This window comes from Erpetoichthys calabaricus, chromosome 8 (assembly GCF_900747795.2).
Source record: "Erpetoichthys calabaricus chromosome 8, fErpCal1.3, whole genome shotgun sequence".
NCBI lineage: Eukaryota > Metazoa > Chordata > Cladistia > Polypteriformes > Polypteridae > Erpetoichthys > Erpetoichthys calabaricus.
In genome coordinates, this window is record NC_041401.2 from 2392830 (window position 1) to 2405806 (window position 12977).

The 12977-nt window shown below is 41.0% G+C and overlaps 1 protein-coding gene across 1 annotated transcript in view; it reads left to right on the top strand.

Annotated features, from left to right (window-relative positions):
* The window catches only part of trak2 (trafficking protein, kinesin binding 2), a 59674-nt gene that overhangs the window by 40002 nt on the left and 6695 nt on the right, over positions 1-12977 (top strand). The window contains exons 4-11 of the mRNA XM_028806168.1: positions 85-161; positions 252-368; positions 2687-2896; positions 3086-3164; positions 3313-3443; positions 7284-7358; positions 12647-12784; positions 12880-12959. Coding sequence (XP_028662001.1) covers positions 85-161; positions 252-368; positions 2687-2896; positions 3086-3164; positions 3313-3443; positions 7284-7358; positions 12647-12784; positions 12880-12959 — 907 coding nt within the window. The remainder of the gene's footprint in view (positions 1-84; positions 162-251; positions 369-2686; positions 2897-3085; positions 3165-3312; positions 3444-7283; positions 7359-12646; positions 12785-12879; positions 12960-12977) is intronic.

The window sequence follows — 12977 nt, forward strand, 5'->3', positions numbered from 1 at the left end:
ATAGGCTTGTTGCCGGACAGTAGCACTCTCTCTCTTTTTTTTTTTATTTCATTTCGATGCTGACCTAAGGGTTTTTATCTGCAGTCCTCAGCTCAGGTCGTGTGGAGCAGATGACCAAGACGTACAGTGACATCGACATGGTGACTCATTTGTTAGCTGAGGTAAGAACTGCATTGTGGTCATGCCATTTGTTTCATACTTTATAACGCAATTTGATCTGAAGAATGTTTTCCTTTCTATGTGCTCTGTAGAGGGACCGTGACCTTGAGCTTGCTGCACGAATTGGCCAATCTCTGCTTCAGCGTAATCAGATTCTGACAGAGCGAAGTGAATCCCTTGAGGAACAGTTGGCACAAGCCTGTGACCAGGTGAGTCCAGCTGAATTTCAGGCTGTCTTGATATTTGGCCTTAATGAAATGGATGCCATAGCAATGATGAGTTAATGTGAGTTACTGCACCTTATTTAGTTGGGTAGAGAGCACTCGAGTACCATTTTTGACTTTTGAAAGGATTGTCTAGTCTTGACGGTGATGCTTAGTGAACATGACATAATGTAGTGTGGCATCTAGATTTGTTTAATGAAAGGGTCCTAAAGTTTGTGAATGTATACAAAGCAATGGTTTCCCACATAAATCAACATGAAATGTCTGTTGTTGGTTCTGAAGCCACTTTCGCTGCTTGTTTGCCATATCTGGCTGCATGGGGGACAGTGTCAGAAGATGGGCAGCGACGACAGAGGTTGCAGTGCGACACAATCTGATGTGTTCTTCTTGTCGTTGTAAGTGGCGGTCCTCCTAGTCGATCATTGCCGTCGGTGCATCAGCTAATGATCAGCTGATGCTGGTACCTCACTTTTGTTTTTGATCTCAATCTTCAGATCAGCAAAATCAGAGTCCGACATGTCAAAGACCAATTCAAAATGATAAAATATACGTAAAACATCGTCCAGTGAGTATTTTGGTTTGCATATTCTCTTCACTCTCAGATGTCGGATGCCATTTTTACCATCGTTTGTTCTTCACTATGCACACACATGCAGGGATTAGACATCACAAGTCAATGAGTCTAACATTCCTCCAAGCAAAGAGAGTCTACCTTTATAACAGCAGATTTTTTTTTACATCTACATCTACAAAATCGACATCCACCCTAAAATCTTAAAAATGTTAAGAATACACATTATACGTAAGTTTCTTTTTTTACCTGAACATTTTGGGCTAAATCAGCATGCACATTATACACAAGTGTACATTATATGTGATATTTTACAGTCTGTGTGCAATCGGATCACCCTACACCATCTTCCAGATGGAAGCAGATCAAATGGAATTTCTTGGGTGTGTTTGTCTCTGCTGATGCTGTGAGCCTTCTTCTTCAGTCGGCTAACATAGACACAGTCCAGATGCCAGAGACCCGTCTCAGTGACTCGCTGAGCCACCTTCACCACACAATGCAAATCCTTCTGCTCGGTGGCTGTGCAGCTTGCTTACCCCACAGTCACGGAGTGGGAGAAGATGCTCTCAATAGTGTCGTGGTAGAAGATCAATGGAAGTTGTTGAAGGATTTATAAGGGGTCATGTCAGCTGTTTTGTTATGCAACCTCCAAGGAACTTGATGCTCTGCACACAATCTACTACTGCTCCATAAATGTGGAGAGGGAGGTGGTCTGTCTTCTTTGTTGTTCTGATGTCTACGATGATCTCCTTTGCTTTGGTGGCGTTTAGACCCAGGTTGTTGTCCTTACACGACTCAGCCAAATGTTCCACCTCATTCCTGTAGGCCACTTCCTCCCAATCTGAAGTTAGTCAAACAATATTGGTGTCTTCAGCAAATGTAATTATTGTACTGGATATATGAGAGCTGCGGTGGGTTGGCACCCTGCCCGGGATTGGTTCCTGCGTTGTGCCCTGTGTTGGCTGGGATTGGCTCCAGCAGACCCCCGTGACCCTGTGTTCAGATTCAGCAGGTTGGAAAATGGATGGATATATGAGAGTGGGTGCAGTCTTGGGTAATGAGGGATGAACTTTATCTAGAATGATCCATCCATTAAAGCAACAGAAATTTGAAGTCTGGCACAACATTTTTGTTTTGTATTCCAACTTTTCTTCATGTATGAGGCAGCTTTGTAAAGAATGAGAATGATGTGGCATGAAAGACAGGCTTGGTATGGAAAAAGACAGAGGTATTTTGGGTGTAGGAGGTGGAAGGTAGAGAATGATTGAGTGAAGAGGAAGGAGTTTAGAGGGGATGAGGCCCAGATGGAGACAAAGAAATGCTGAGATGAAGGAGGTGACGATTGGCATGAGAGGAATGGGTCTCCTCACAAACGATGCTAGAACCAGTGAAACTGCAGGATTTTTCCTGGGTTGTTCACATATGAAATTGACCCGACAGTTTACGAGTGCTTTCCTAGGATGGCCTGTATTGACAGAGAGGGCACTTGATAAATGAAACAGAGAGGTCACAATTTAAATTATGAGGAAACAAGCTAGCTGGCATACTGCTTGGGTGTGGCAGTAAAGAAATGAGTCACAGATATGTGAAGGGAAGTGAGGTTATGTTTTGAGTTTGGCTTTCAATATTGAGTTACTGGGTACAAAAATATTGACTTTTATATCAAAGTGGGTTACAATGGTGTTAGGTGTGCTTCAGCACAGGGGACATCATGGCTGTCTCTTTTCTGTAGTTAAATCAGCTGCAGCATGAACTGTCTAAGAAGGATGAACTTCTCCGCATGGTTGCTAGCACCTCTGAAGACAGCGAGTCAGATTCTAGCTGCTCCACTCCACTGCGCCACAATGAGTCTTTTAGCTGGACACAGGGGCTCGGCCAGCTTGAAGCAATGCAAAACAAACTGCGGGACCTGGAGGAGGAGAACCTGTCCCTACGCTCAGAGGTACGAAATGTGTAAACTTGCCAGGACTTGACAGTTCAAATCAAATTTTATTTGTCACATACTAATGAATTAATACAGTTTAAGCCATGCGTGTGGCACCATCATACACATGTGATGAGTTTGACATATGGCGGCACAATGGTGAACACTAAACGTGTTCCAGCTTGTAATCATTCTTCTGGTTAACAGGCCTGCCACCTGAAGACAGAGACTATTACTTATGAAGAAAAAGAACAACAGCTGGTCAACGACTGTGTCAAAGAACTCAGTGAGTAAACAGAGGGCCTTAGACTTTTGTACGTTGGGAAATAAACACACAGATATGTGACTGGAGCTATGTAATATCTTTTTGTTATCACATTAAACAAGTGTTTTGCTGTTGCTATAGGCTATTCATTTTTCTCTGTTTTCTTTAGGGGAATCTAACAGTCAGATAGTTGCTCTAACAGATGAACTATCACACAAAAATGAAGAACTAGTGAAACACCAGGAGGAGATTGCTAATCTGTTGTCTCAAATTGTTGACCTGCAGCAACGAGTGAAGGAGGTATGCTATCTAGGTCCTTTCCTCTCATAGTGCAAATAGGTCTTCACTTAAGTCCTTTAAAAGTTATTTGCCTGTAAGCTTGAATTGTATTCTCCTTTATCACAGACTCAGATAATACTTGTCTCTTTCAGTATAGCTGAACTGGTAGGTACTCTTGCTTCTTAACAGTGCCTTGCCATCCACCAACATGTTATCACTTACTACAACAACAACAACATTTATTTATATAGCACATTTTCATACAAAAAATGTAGCTCAAAGTGCTTTACATAATGAAGAAAAGAAAAATAAAAGACAAAGTAAGAAATTAAAATAAGACAACATTAATTAACATAGAATAAGAGTAAGGTCCGATGGCCAGGGAGGACAGAAAAAGAAAAAAAAAAAATTCCAGATGGCTGGAGAGAAAAATAAAATCTGCAGGAGTCCGAGACCACCCAGTCCCCTCTGGGCATTCTACCTAACATAAATGAAATAGTCCTCTTTGTATTTAGGGTTCTCACGGAAGGACTTGATGATGATGGTCATGCAGACTTCTGGCTTTTAATCCTTCAATGTTGGAACATCACAGTGCTTTGAGTAGATGGTGGTGAGAGAGTAGTGGTTAGTACGGATTTTAGAGCCACCATGAATAGTCATTATAATGAATTGAATATACAGAGAATCAGGATTAAATTAAAGTGAAGTTATGAGAAACTATCCTAGAACTAGAAGTTTTTTTTTTTTTAACAGTTTAAAGGAATACTCCTCCCAAATGTGATATAAACTAGCCATGTGCGTCCAACTACGTTGCGCGTGTTAAAGTTGCCTGTTTAAACGCGGCTCCCAGTCGTGAACTGGGCCCTTTGTCGCACAGCATTATGATTTTTTATAAGGGAAACAAAATTACAAAACAAAACCCTTGGACATTTATTCGATAGGAACGGCCTACTCGGAATCACTGTCCGAATAGTAATTATGTGGTGGTGTAGGAGCATTTCTGCTTCTCTCCGTTCACAGTCCGTCTCGTTTTCATGACGCTGTCGTTTCCTCTCACGATCTCTTCTCAACCTTTCTCCAATCTCGCAGGTTGCTTTGTGGCAATCCAAAGAGAAAGGCAATATACACGGAGCAATGGTTATAAAAGGGGGACACACAGGTATCCAGAATCTTTAAAGCATAAATAGGGATCACTTCACTGACATGTGAGCAAGCCACGGTACAACTGTGGGATGTGAAGCACTTGCCGGCTACAACGTAACAATAATAATTTCCGGAACGTGCTATTACGTTGTCATTCATTTTACCCACGGTCTTTCTTTCATTCATATGTTACGTTGTAACGGCCGACCCCTTTTACCCAGCCGGCAGCTACACCTCCAAGACCAGTGGCCTGGATAATTTACTGAGAAATAATCTACTATCAAGCCGTACTTCTTACCATTTGAACTTTTCCCCACAATCGACGGTGAAAAATATAAGCACACAAACAGGATGTAAAATTAAACAGATTATATGTATTAAATGAAATGAAATATAAAAATAGAAACATATAAATATCCCTCCACCCCAGCAATAACAAGACACCACCAAACATATATAAATATATACAACAAAAACCCTCCCTTGTCCCTGTAACAAATAAACACACAACACGAAAACAACAATGTAAGACAAACTGAAAATGAATGAGTACGTGAGTCCGGTAATAAAGAAACTGTCCTGAAAGCGGATGACTGAATTAGTGATATTGAGTTGTTTGATTCTCCCCGGAAAAAAATGGAACAGCCTCACCGTGAATCCTCGTGTATGTGGTGGATGATTAAGTCCTACCCCGGGGTATCTCATGGTGAGGTCCTTGAAATAAATCCGGCAGATGGAAAACAAACTGGATGGATAAGCGCAATATGGAAAACAGGTACAGGTTGCTCGTGGTCGTAATGTTGAAACAAAATCTCCTTCTCTCTCTCTTTCCTTCTCCTCCTGATGGCTTATATAGTCCTGTGACGGCTGTGATTGAATGATGGTAAACAGGTGTTTTCCAGGTTGGCGGCTGTGGTCTCCTTCCATCATCCATCCCCCTTTTTACGGGGACGGCATAAACTGATGCACAAACAGTAAACGGGACAATGAAACGAGACGCATTCAGAACTGACATTTAAACACTATGTGGCCCCGCTACAACGTAGGCACATACCTTTTATCTTTGGCAATCTCATTCTCTAACCAGACCTCAGGAGCTAACCAGCGTAACACTGTCCACCACCCCTTTCGTTATTCCAGCACATTGTTGACATCTGTGAGTAACAACAACGTACTAAACTGTAAGGTGGTCTACGCAGGCGTGGAATTCGCGGATTAACAAAGATCAAGATCCAAATGAAGATTATATATAAAGATTAGTTAATATAAAGCACAACAATTTGTTTAATTTGAATGTCTGTGTTTTGAGGTGTGACTGGAGTACTACAGTCTTCAGTAGTATAAGCCTGGAGGAGATTCTTAATGCAATGCCTATGTTTTAGCTGTCTCTCTACTGCCATCTAGTGTTTCTTCTTCTAATTCATTCACGGACAAACAAAGATCAAGATCCAAATGAAGATTATATATAGAGATATATATATATTATAAAAAAAACTTGCAACGAGATGAGACTTTTTCCCAGGGACGAGACGTGATCTTTTGAAGAGAGACAGAGAGTCAGAGACACTTTCACTTCCCGCGAGATGGACAAGTCACGTCATACTTACAACCTTCAGATGCTAGTCCCGTGATACACATGCAGAGCAGATTGGAGATAATCGAAGTAGGAAAATTCGAAAGTCTCCAAAAATGAGAATAAAGATCACATTAGTGCAAACAATCTGATAATTTTACTCGGGGAAATAACGGATCAGCAAAAAGAGATCAAATATTCAGCTGCTGTACAGGCTTTTAAACGTTTGCAGCTCCGCACCAAACAGAGATCATGCGGCACAGCAGCAGCAGCAAGCCAACAGCTTCTCGAGCAAAGAGGAGGTGAAAAAACACCCATTACTTGTTTCCCATTGTATTACCATTTAAGAGAGGTTTCGGAGGAGCGGCCGCGTCTCCTTGGGGAGCGCTCAGCCCCCCCCTTGACAACAGCGCCTACCATTGGCAGGGGTGGGGGAAGGGTAGGCGAGCGAATTGCAGATCACGCGTGAGGACAGTAGCAGCACGCCAGCAGCTGCTTGAGCAAAGGGAAGTAAAAAAAAAATGTATTTGTTTCCCATTGTATCGTCATTTAAGAGGGGTTTCAAGAGGCGGCAGCTGACGGGGGGGAAAGGGGTTGCGAAGCGAGCAGGGGGTAAAGCCCCCTAGTATATGTGTGTGTGTGTGTGTGTGTGTGTGTGTATGTATATATATATATATATATATATATATATATATACACATACTGTATATATATATATATACTGTATATATATTTTATTATGTTTTATTTTTTTTTTTTTTATTATTATTATTTAGTTAGTTATTTATTTATTTTTATATGTTACGTACCTCATGTAGTTTGTAGTTATAGCAGAGAAAAATTTCTAGTCTCGTGTTTTCGTGGAGACCGGAGATAATAAACATTCTAACAGCATCGGCATCTATGGTGACCATCTATGGACCACAGCAAATGTTACCAAAAAGTCATGCTACTCATTTCCCATGATCCATCTGTCAAGTCATCTGAGGTACTAGTAACGATGTGCCTAGTGCCACAACTTGTATACCAACCACTGTGACATGTTTTCCAGATTGTCCCTTGATCCCAGCAGCATGTCTTTTCTCTGGTGCTGTTTTTTTATGGCAGTATTTATGTAAATGTTGGCTTTTGTCTTTTCTTTCAAGCTGGCTATTGAAAAGGAGGAACTGAGAATTCACCTGCAGGCCTCCAAAGAAGCACAGCGGCAGCTCACAGCAGAGGTAAGCAGAGGTGCGGGTCTGAGACTTCCCTGTGACTGGAGGGAGCACGGGGGGCCTTCCTGGTGGTTCTCTTTTGTAAATTGCATTACAATGAAAATATTACAAGTCAGTCAGGCATATGCAGCTGTATCTTACTCTATTCAAACCTAACATCCTTCTCCTCCCAGTCCAGAGAGCAAAACATTATTAGATTTAACATTAAATAAGTACTCAGTAATGTGCCATCCTAAATTTTTGAAGAACATTAGCATGCTTAAATATTTAAGGACAACAATAATTAATGTCTGCTAAATTCTGAAGAAATTGTACACAATTCATCAGAAAGTAAACTTGAATTTTTATCCAATTGTATATTTAAAAAGGATATCCTTTTCCCATTGTTTGATGTTCGGTGAATTAAGACATTAACATCGTATTGCAAAAAATCAGGAATTTTTCCATGTGTTCTGCCACGCTATGGAAACTCATCAGTATTTATGAGTGAGGTGGAGACATCAACATAGCATGTAAATGAAAAGATGTAAAGTCAGTTTTGGAACAAACTAGAATGGAACCATTAGTTGAATCAAGAGATAGTATTGACAGTATGAATTGGTCATCAGATGTTGACATGGATAATGAAACTGATGTATACGGCAGTGTACGACTGAACTGCCATGATATGTCTGATTAAATCAGTCATGTGAAGGTTCATAGCAGTGCAAGTAGGTGCATAGAAAAACTGCGAAATTATCTCAATCAAGTGGAAAAGGCGTTAGCCCCATAAGCACTGTTCACAATGCAGGAACTGTCAGCGTTCATGTCAGGGGGATGTGTGGAAGTCACTAGCGTGGTGCTGTATTAGCTTACATTAGCCTACATTAGCACAATGGGTGGTGTCAATTGAGCGGGTCAGCCACTGATATTCTGCCTTCTCACACAGAACAGAAGAAATACTCTGAGAAAAGTGAGTAAAGAAATACACTTGTATTGTTCTAATTACAGCGCTGGGCTGTGTATTCAGTGGCTGTTTCAAAACACATCACGTGAAGGCCGTGTACTAAATCTGCATCAGTACAGTGTTGGACACTCGACAGATGTTTCCTACTGTATTTATGTGGTGGTGTTGATGTTTTGGTATTTACATGTTTCTGTTACATATGATAACATTTTCTTGCTGAATGAATTCTGCCTTTATGTTTCATTTATCTCGGAGTTAAACATAATGCTAAGGAGACTATGTGACATTCCCTCGAGCGTTACCCTCAAACTAAAGTATTGTAAGTTTGGTCATTATAATGAATCCAAAATTATCTAATCTGCAGGTGAAAATGTTATTCCAGTAAGGTCAGAGTGTGGAATATTTGACAAGCATGTGACCCAGTGAGGCAGGTACCATATGGCAGATCTGACCCAGGCACATTTTGAATCATCTAAGTTAAGAGAAATGAGTTTGATATACAGTTCTAAGTCGAATGAGACCAAGGTTCATCATAAATTGATGATTTTAATGGTAGTTGTATTTCATCTGTTATCTGAAATTCAGATTAGAACAGGGGTCACCAACTCCGGTCCTGGAGGACCACCGTGGCCACAGGTTTTCATTCTAACCCTTTTCTTAATGAGTGACCTGTTTTTGCTGCTAATTAACTTCTTTTGAACTAATTTTAATTGACTTGCTCTTGAAGACTCAGACCCCTTAATTGTTTAATTTTCCTTAAGTAGCAGCCAAACAATAATGAGATACAAAATGAGCCAAAACAACTAGTGTCCATCATACAATATCTGAAAATAAAGAATGATGAAGGTCTCAGGAATGCCCAAACATTTTACCAGTGCTCTTAGAAAGAGAAAATCAACAATTTCGGAAATGTGTGTTAATGCACCACGAGAGCAGCAACAAGTCACGGAATTAAAGAACAGGTTTAATTAATGACAAGAATTGGCACCTCATTAAGCAGCTGGTTGGAGTGAAATTGGTTGGAGTATGAGGCCATCACTAAGTTTGTCTTCTGTTGGCTCTCTCACTGCACATTTCATTTCTGTTTGGGTGCCATTTAAGGAAAGAAATGAAGCAATTCACAGGAACGATGAGGAAATTCAGGGGAACAAAACTTAAAAAAGCAATTCAATTAAAATGAATTCACAAGAAGTTAATGAGCAGCACAAACAGGGCACTCATTTAAAAAAGGGTTATAATGGAAACTTGCAGTCTCGGTGGTCCTCCGGGACCGGAGTTGGCAACCTTGGATTAGACAGTCCCATTTCCTGCTGTTAATGCTGTTTCAGATTACTTAGAGGTGAACTTTTTTGAAAAAGCATGGAGATCCAACCTATGCCTTGATCACTGCTAAACAGTGCATTTTTCACAGATAGTGAGGAAAAATCAGTAAAATCAACAGATTTCCTTTAGCAAACCCTGTGACTTTCATGTTGTGAAAGACACATGTTGACGAAAGATTACTGAACTGGCTAGAATAGCAGAGAGTCCAGAATCAGACAAATTATCACAGAGGAACTTGGGCAGAATACAGGCTTGAGCAGATTTGGGGCAGATGAAATTTTTTGTAAATAAACATGATATTACATATCGGAAGTAAAAATGTTAGATGTGAATATGCAGTGGGAGGTCAAAAATTTGAAAGTACATCTTATGAGAAGATCCTGGGAGTCATAGTGCACTGGTCACCATTTATATCTAGAAAGTGTACAGAAGCCATTAGAAGGCAATGTGATGTTATATAGAACGGCTGATGTATAGAGTACAAACCAAAGGTGTTTATGCTTAAGCTATATAATGTACTGGTGAGACCTCATCATCCACAGTACTGCATGCAGTTTTCATTTCCAGAATACAATAAACAGAGCAGCACTAGAGGAGGTCCAGAGAAGAGCGAGACTAGGCTGATTCCAGGACTGCAAGGTATGAGGAAAGATCGAAGCAGCTTAATCTTTTCAGTTTAAGTAAACGGACATTAATAGATGACTGATTAATGTTTTTTAAAATTATGAAAGGAATTAGTACAGTGAATTGTGGCAATTAGTTCAATATAAACACAGAGGCATAGCTGGAAACTTATAAGGGTAAATATCACACAGATGTTAGGAAGTTTTACTTTGTACTGAGAACCATAGACACATCGAATAAATTACTAAATGGTATGGCAGAGAGTATGATGGCAGCAGGGATGTTCAGAACTTGGCCTTATTTTGTCGGAATTAGGTAGGCAGAGTTGGTGGGCTTTGTCGGGCTGTTATTTTCACAGGTTATCTAACATCCTAATTAGGCAGAAGTGTAAGAAGGAGTAAACATATTATCAACATAATTATCTCTGTAGGTTCTGACAGAATTATCTCTCATCTCTTAAAAATTGTTCAGTTTAACAATGGTGTGAATAGGTGATTGTCTAGCGATTAATAGCATCATCTAAGTCTTACAATGCCTTACTGAATGATGAACAGCATTTTCTGTTCAGCTGGTGATAATCTGTGTTGACAGGTGCACAGAGGAAAGCTTGGTGAATTTCAGCAGGTTTCACTTCCGTGTTGTTTAACAGTGGTGCAATCCCACAGCAGAACATCCATGGTTATTTAAATTTGGCTTCAACGAGACTAATGGCAAAGCGCTGTAATGTGCGTGTTTGAACTACCCATAAGCCATCGTAAGCGTACTGTATTACGTCAGCTTCTCTCCATTGCGGTTACAACATAATTTTCAAATTGTCTTCACTTTTTGATCTACCCTTGAATATCAATAATCTATAGTACCTTATCATTTACATAAAGAACTATTTTTTATTCTTCCCTTACAATTCCCAGCATTTCTGGTTGTTTACAGATGTAGACGGTGAGTGGTTCCATGGCAAAAGCAAACACAGCTAGTGACAAAGGAGAGCCCAATTTTGTTCCAAATTTTAAAGCAAAATAGTCTGAATTTGTTATGTTTACACAGAACTGAAGCTTTTGCATTGGAGTGTAACTGTTTGATCCACGCACATCCATTAGATCCAAATCCAAACTTGCATGATGCTCTGAATGAATAGCTCCATTCCACTCTGTCAAAGTCTTTAACTAAAAAAGTAGAAGGAACACGACTTCAGGAAGCTTTGGTTATTCCCAGAGCATACATTACCTTGAACATATGTAGATGTAGATTTAATAGTAATTGTAACAAATCTTTTTTTGATCTTGCAGAACTACACAATGAACATCTTTCTTCACTTGACTTGCTTGAGCTTTTGCCAGAACCTTAATACTGCGCTAAAAGGTTTTCATTTTTCTTGGAGTATGTCAATTTTTGTAGAGCACCTTTCACACTTTTTAAAAAGTGTCTGTGTAGGGATTTATAGCTTTCTAAGTGATGGGTGCCACCATAAGTGAGTTTTGCGACAAACTGCAGGAAAACTGTACTTGTGAAGGAGGCAGAGCAAGTATGGACACAGAGTTGCTGTTTGGTGTTTTGACTGTGTGTGTTTGTATGAAGTACAGGCTAGCAATGGAAGTCAACAATGTGGAGGGTCCAAAAAGAACATGGCACACATACTCTGGAAAAAGACATCGTTTGGGAGTGCAAAACGTCATATAAATGGAAAGCTTTATGACAGTAAAAGCTTGTATTTTTATTATTATTGTATGATTCTATGCTAATATATGCAATGAGTGTTTGTGCTGTGATAAGACAGCCCCTGGGCACAGACACAGATGCTAAATGTCCAAAAACACACAACTCTTTATTTATACAAATGTCCTGCACCCAACACAGTGCTCCAGTCCGTCCTTCACTCTCTGTATTCCTTCCGCCTTTACTCCTCTCCTCCCAAGCTTCATCTTCCTCCTCCCGACTCCAGCTCCCGAGTGGAGAAAGGCAGCCTCTTTTATAAGCATCCGGATGTGTTCCAGGTGCTCCTTGATGATCTTCCTGGTGTGGCGGAAGTGCCGCATGAGCACCCAGAGGCACTCCGGGTGTCCCTGGAATTCCTTCAGTCAGCACTTCCGAGTGTGGCATATGTGCTGACGTCCAGGGCTCCACAATCCTGCGGGGCGCCCCCTGTGGTGACCACGAGCCCCAATAGGGTTGAGTTTCTATGCTCTGTTCCCATGGCCCCCATAAAAACCAGGGCAGCTGCCCTCTTGTGACCCAGGGGAGGTATTGTCCCTCTCCAGGTCCTTCCAGGCGTCCTGACTGGGCATGGCCCCCAGCCGTCTGCCACAGAGCTTTGGTGAAGGAATCTGGAGCCGTTTGGACACTAATGAACACCTGCAGATATATTACTATTTAGTCAGAGCATCCTTTCTGATTTTCTTTGCAGCTCCATGACCTGCAAGAACGAAATGTTGAGTGCCTGGGAATGCTCCATGAATCCCAGGAAGAGGTCAGAGAGCTCCGGAGCAAGCCAGCAGCAACCAGCAGCCTGCGGCGCCACCCTTCCTATGGCCTCTTCCCCATGGTAAACTAACTCAGTGGAGTGGTTACTTGAGATATTCATTAGTCTTTGTGACTCAAACCTTCTGACCTTGACGATGCTGAACTTTTTTACTGCAGGATTCACTCGCAGCTGAGATCGAAGGGACAATGCGTCGAGAACTTAGCCTAGATGAAGAACTGGCCATCAAGGACCAAAGGTGAGACTGAGAGAGTGC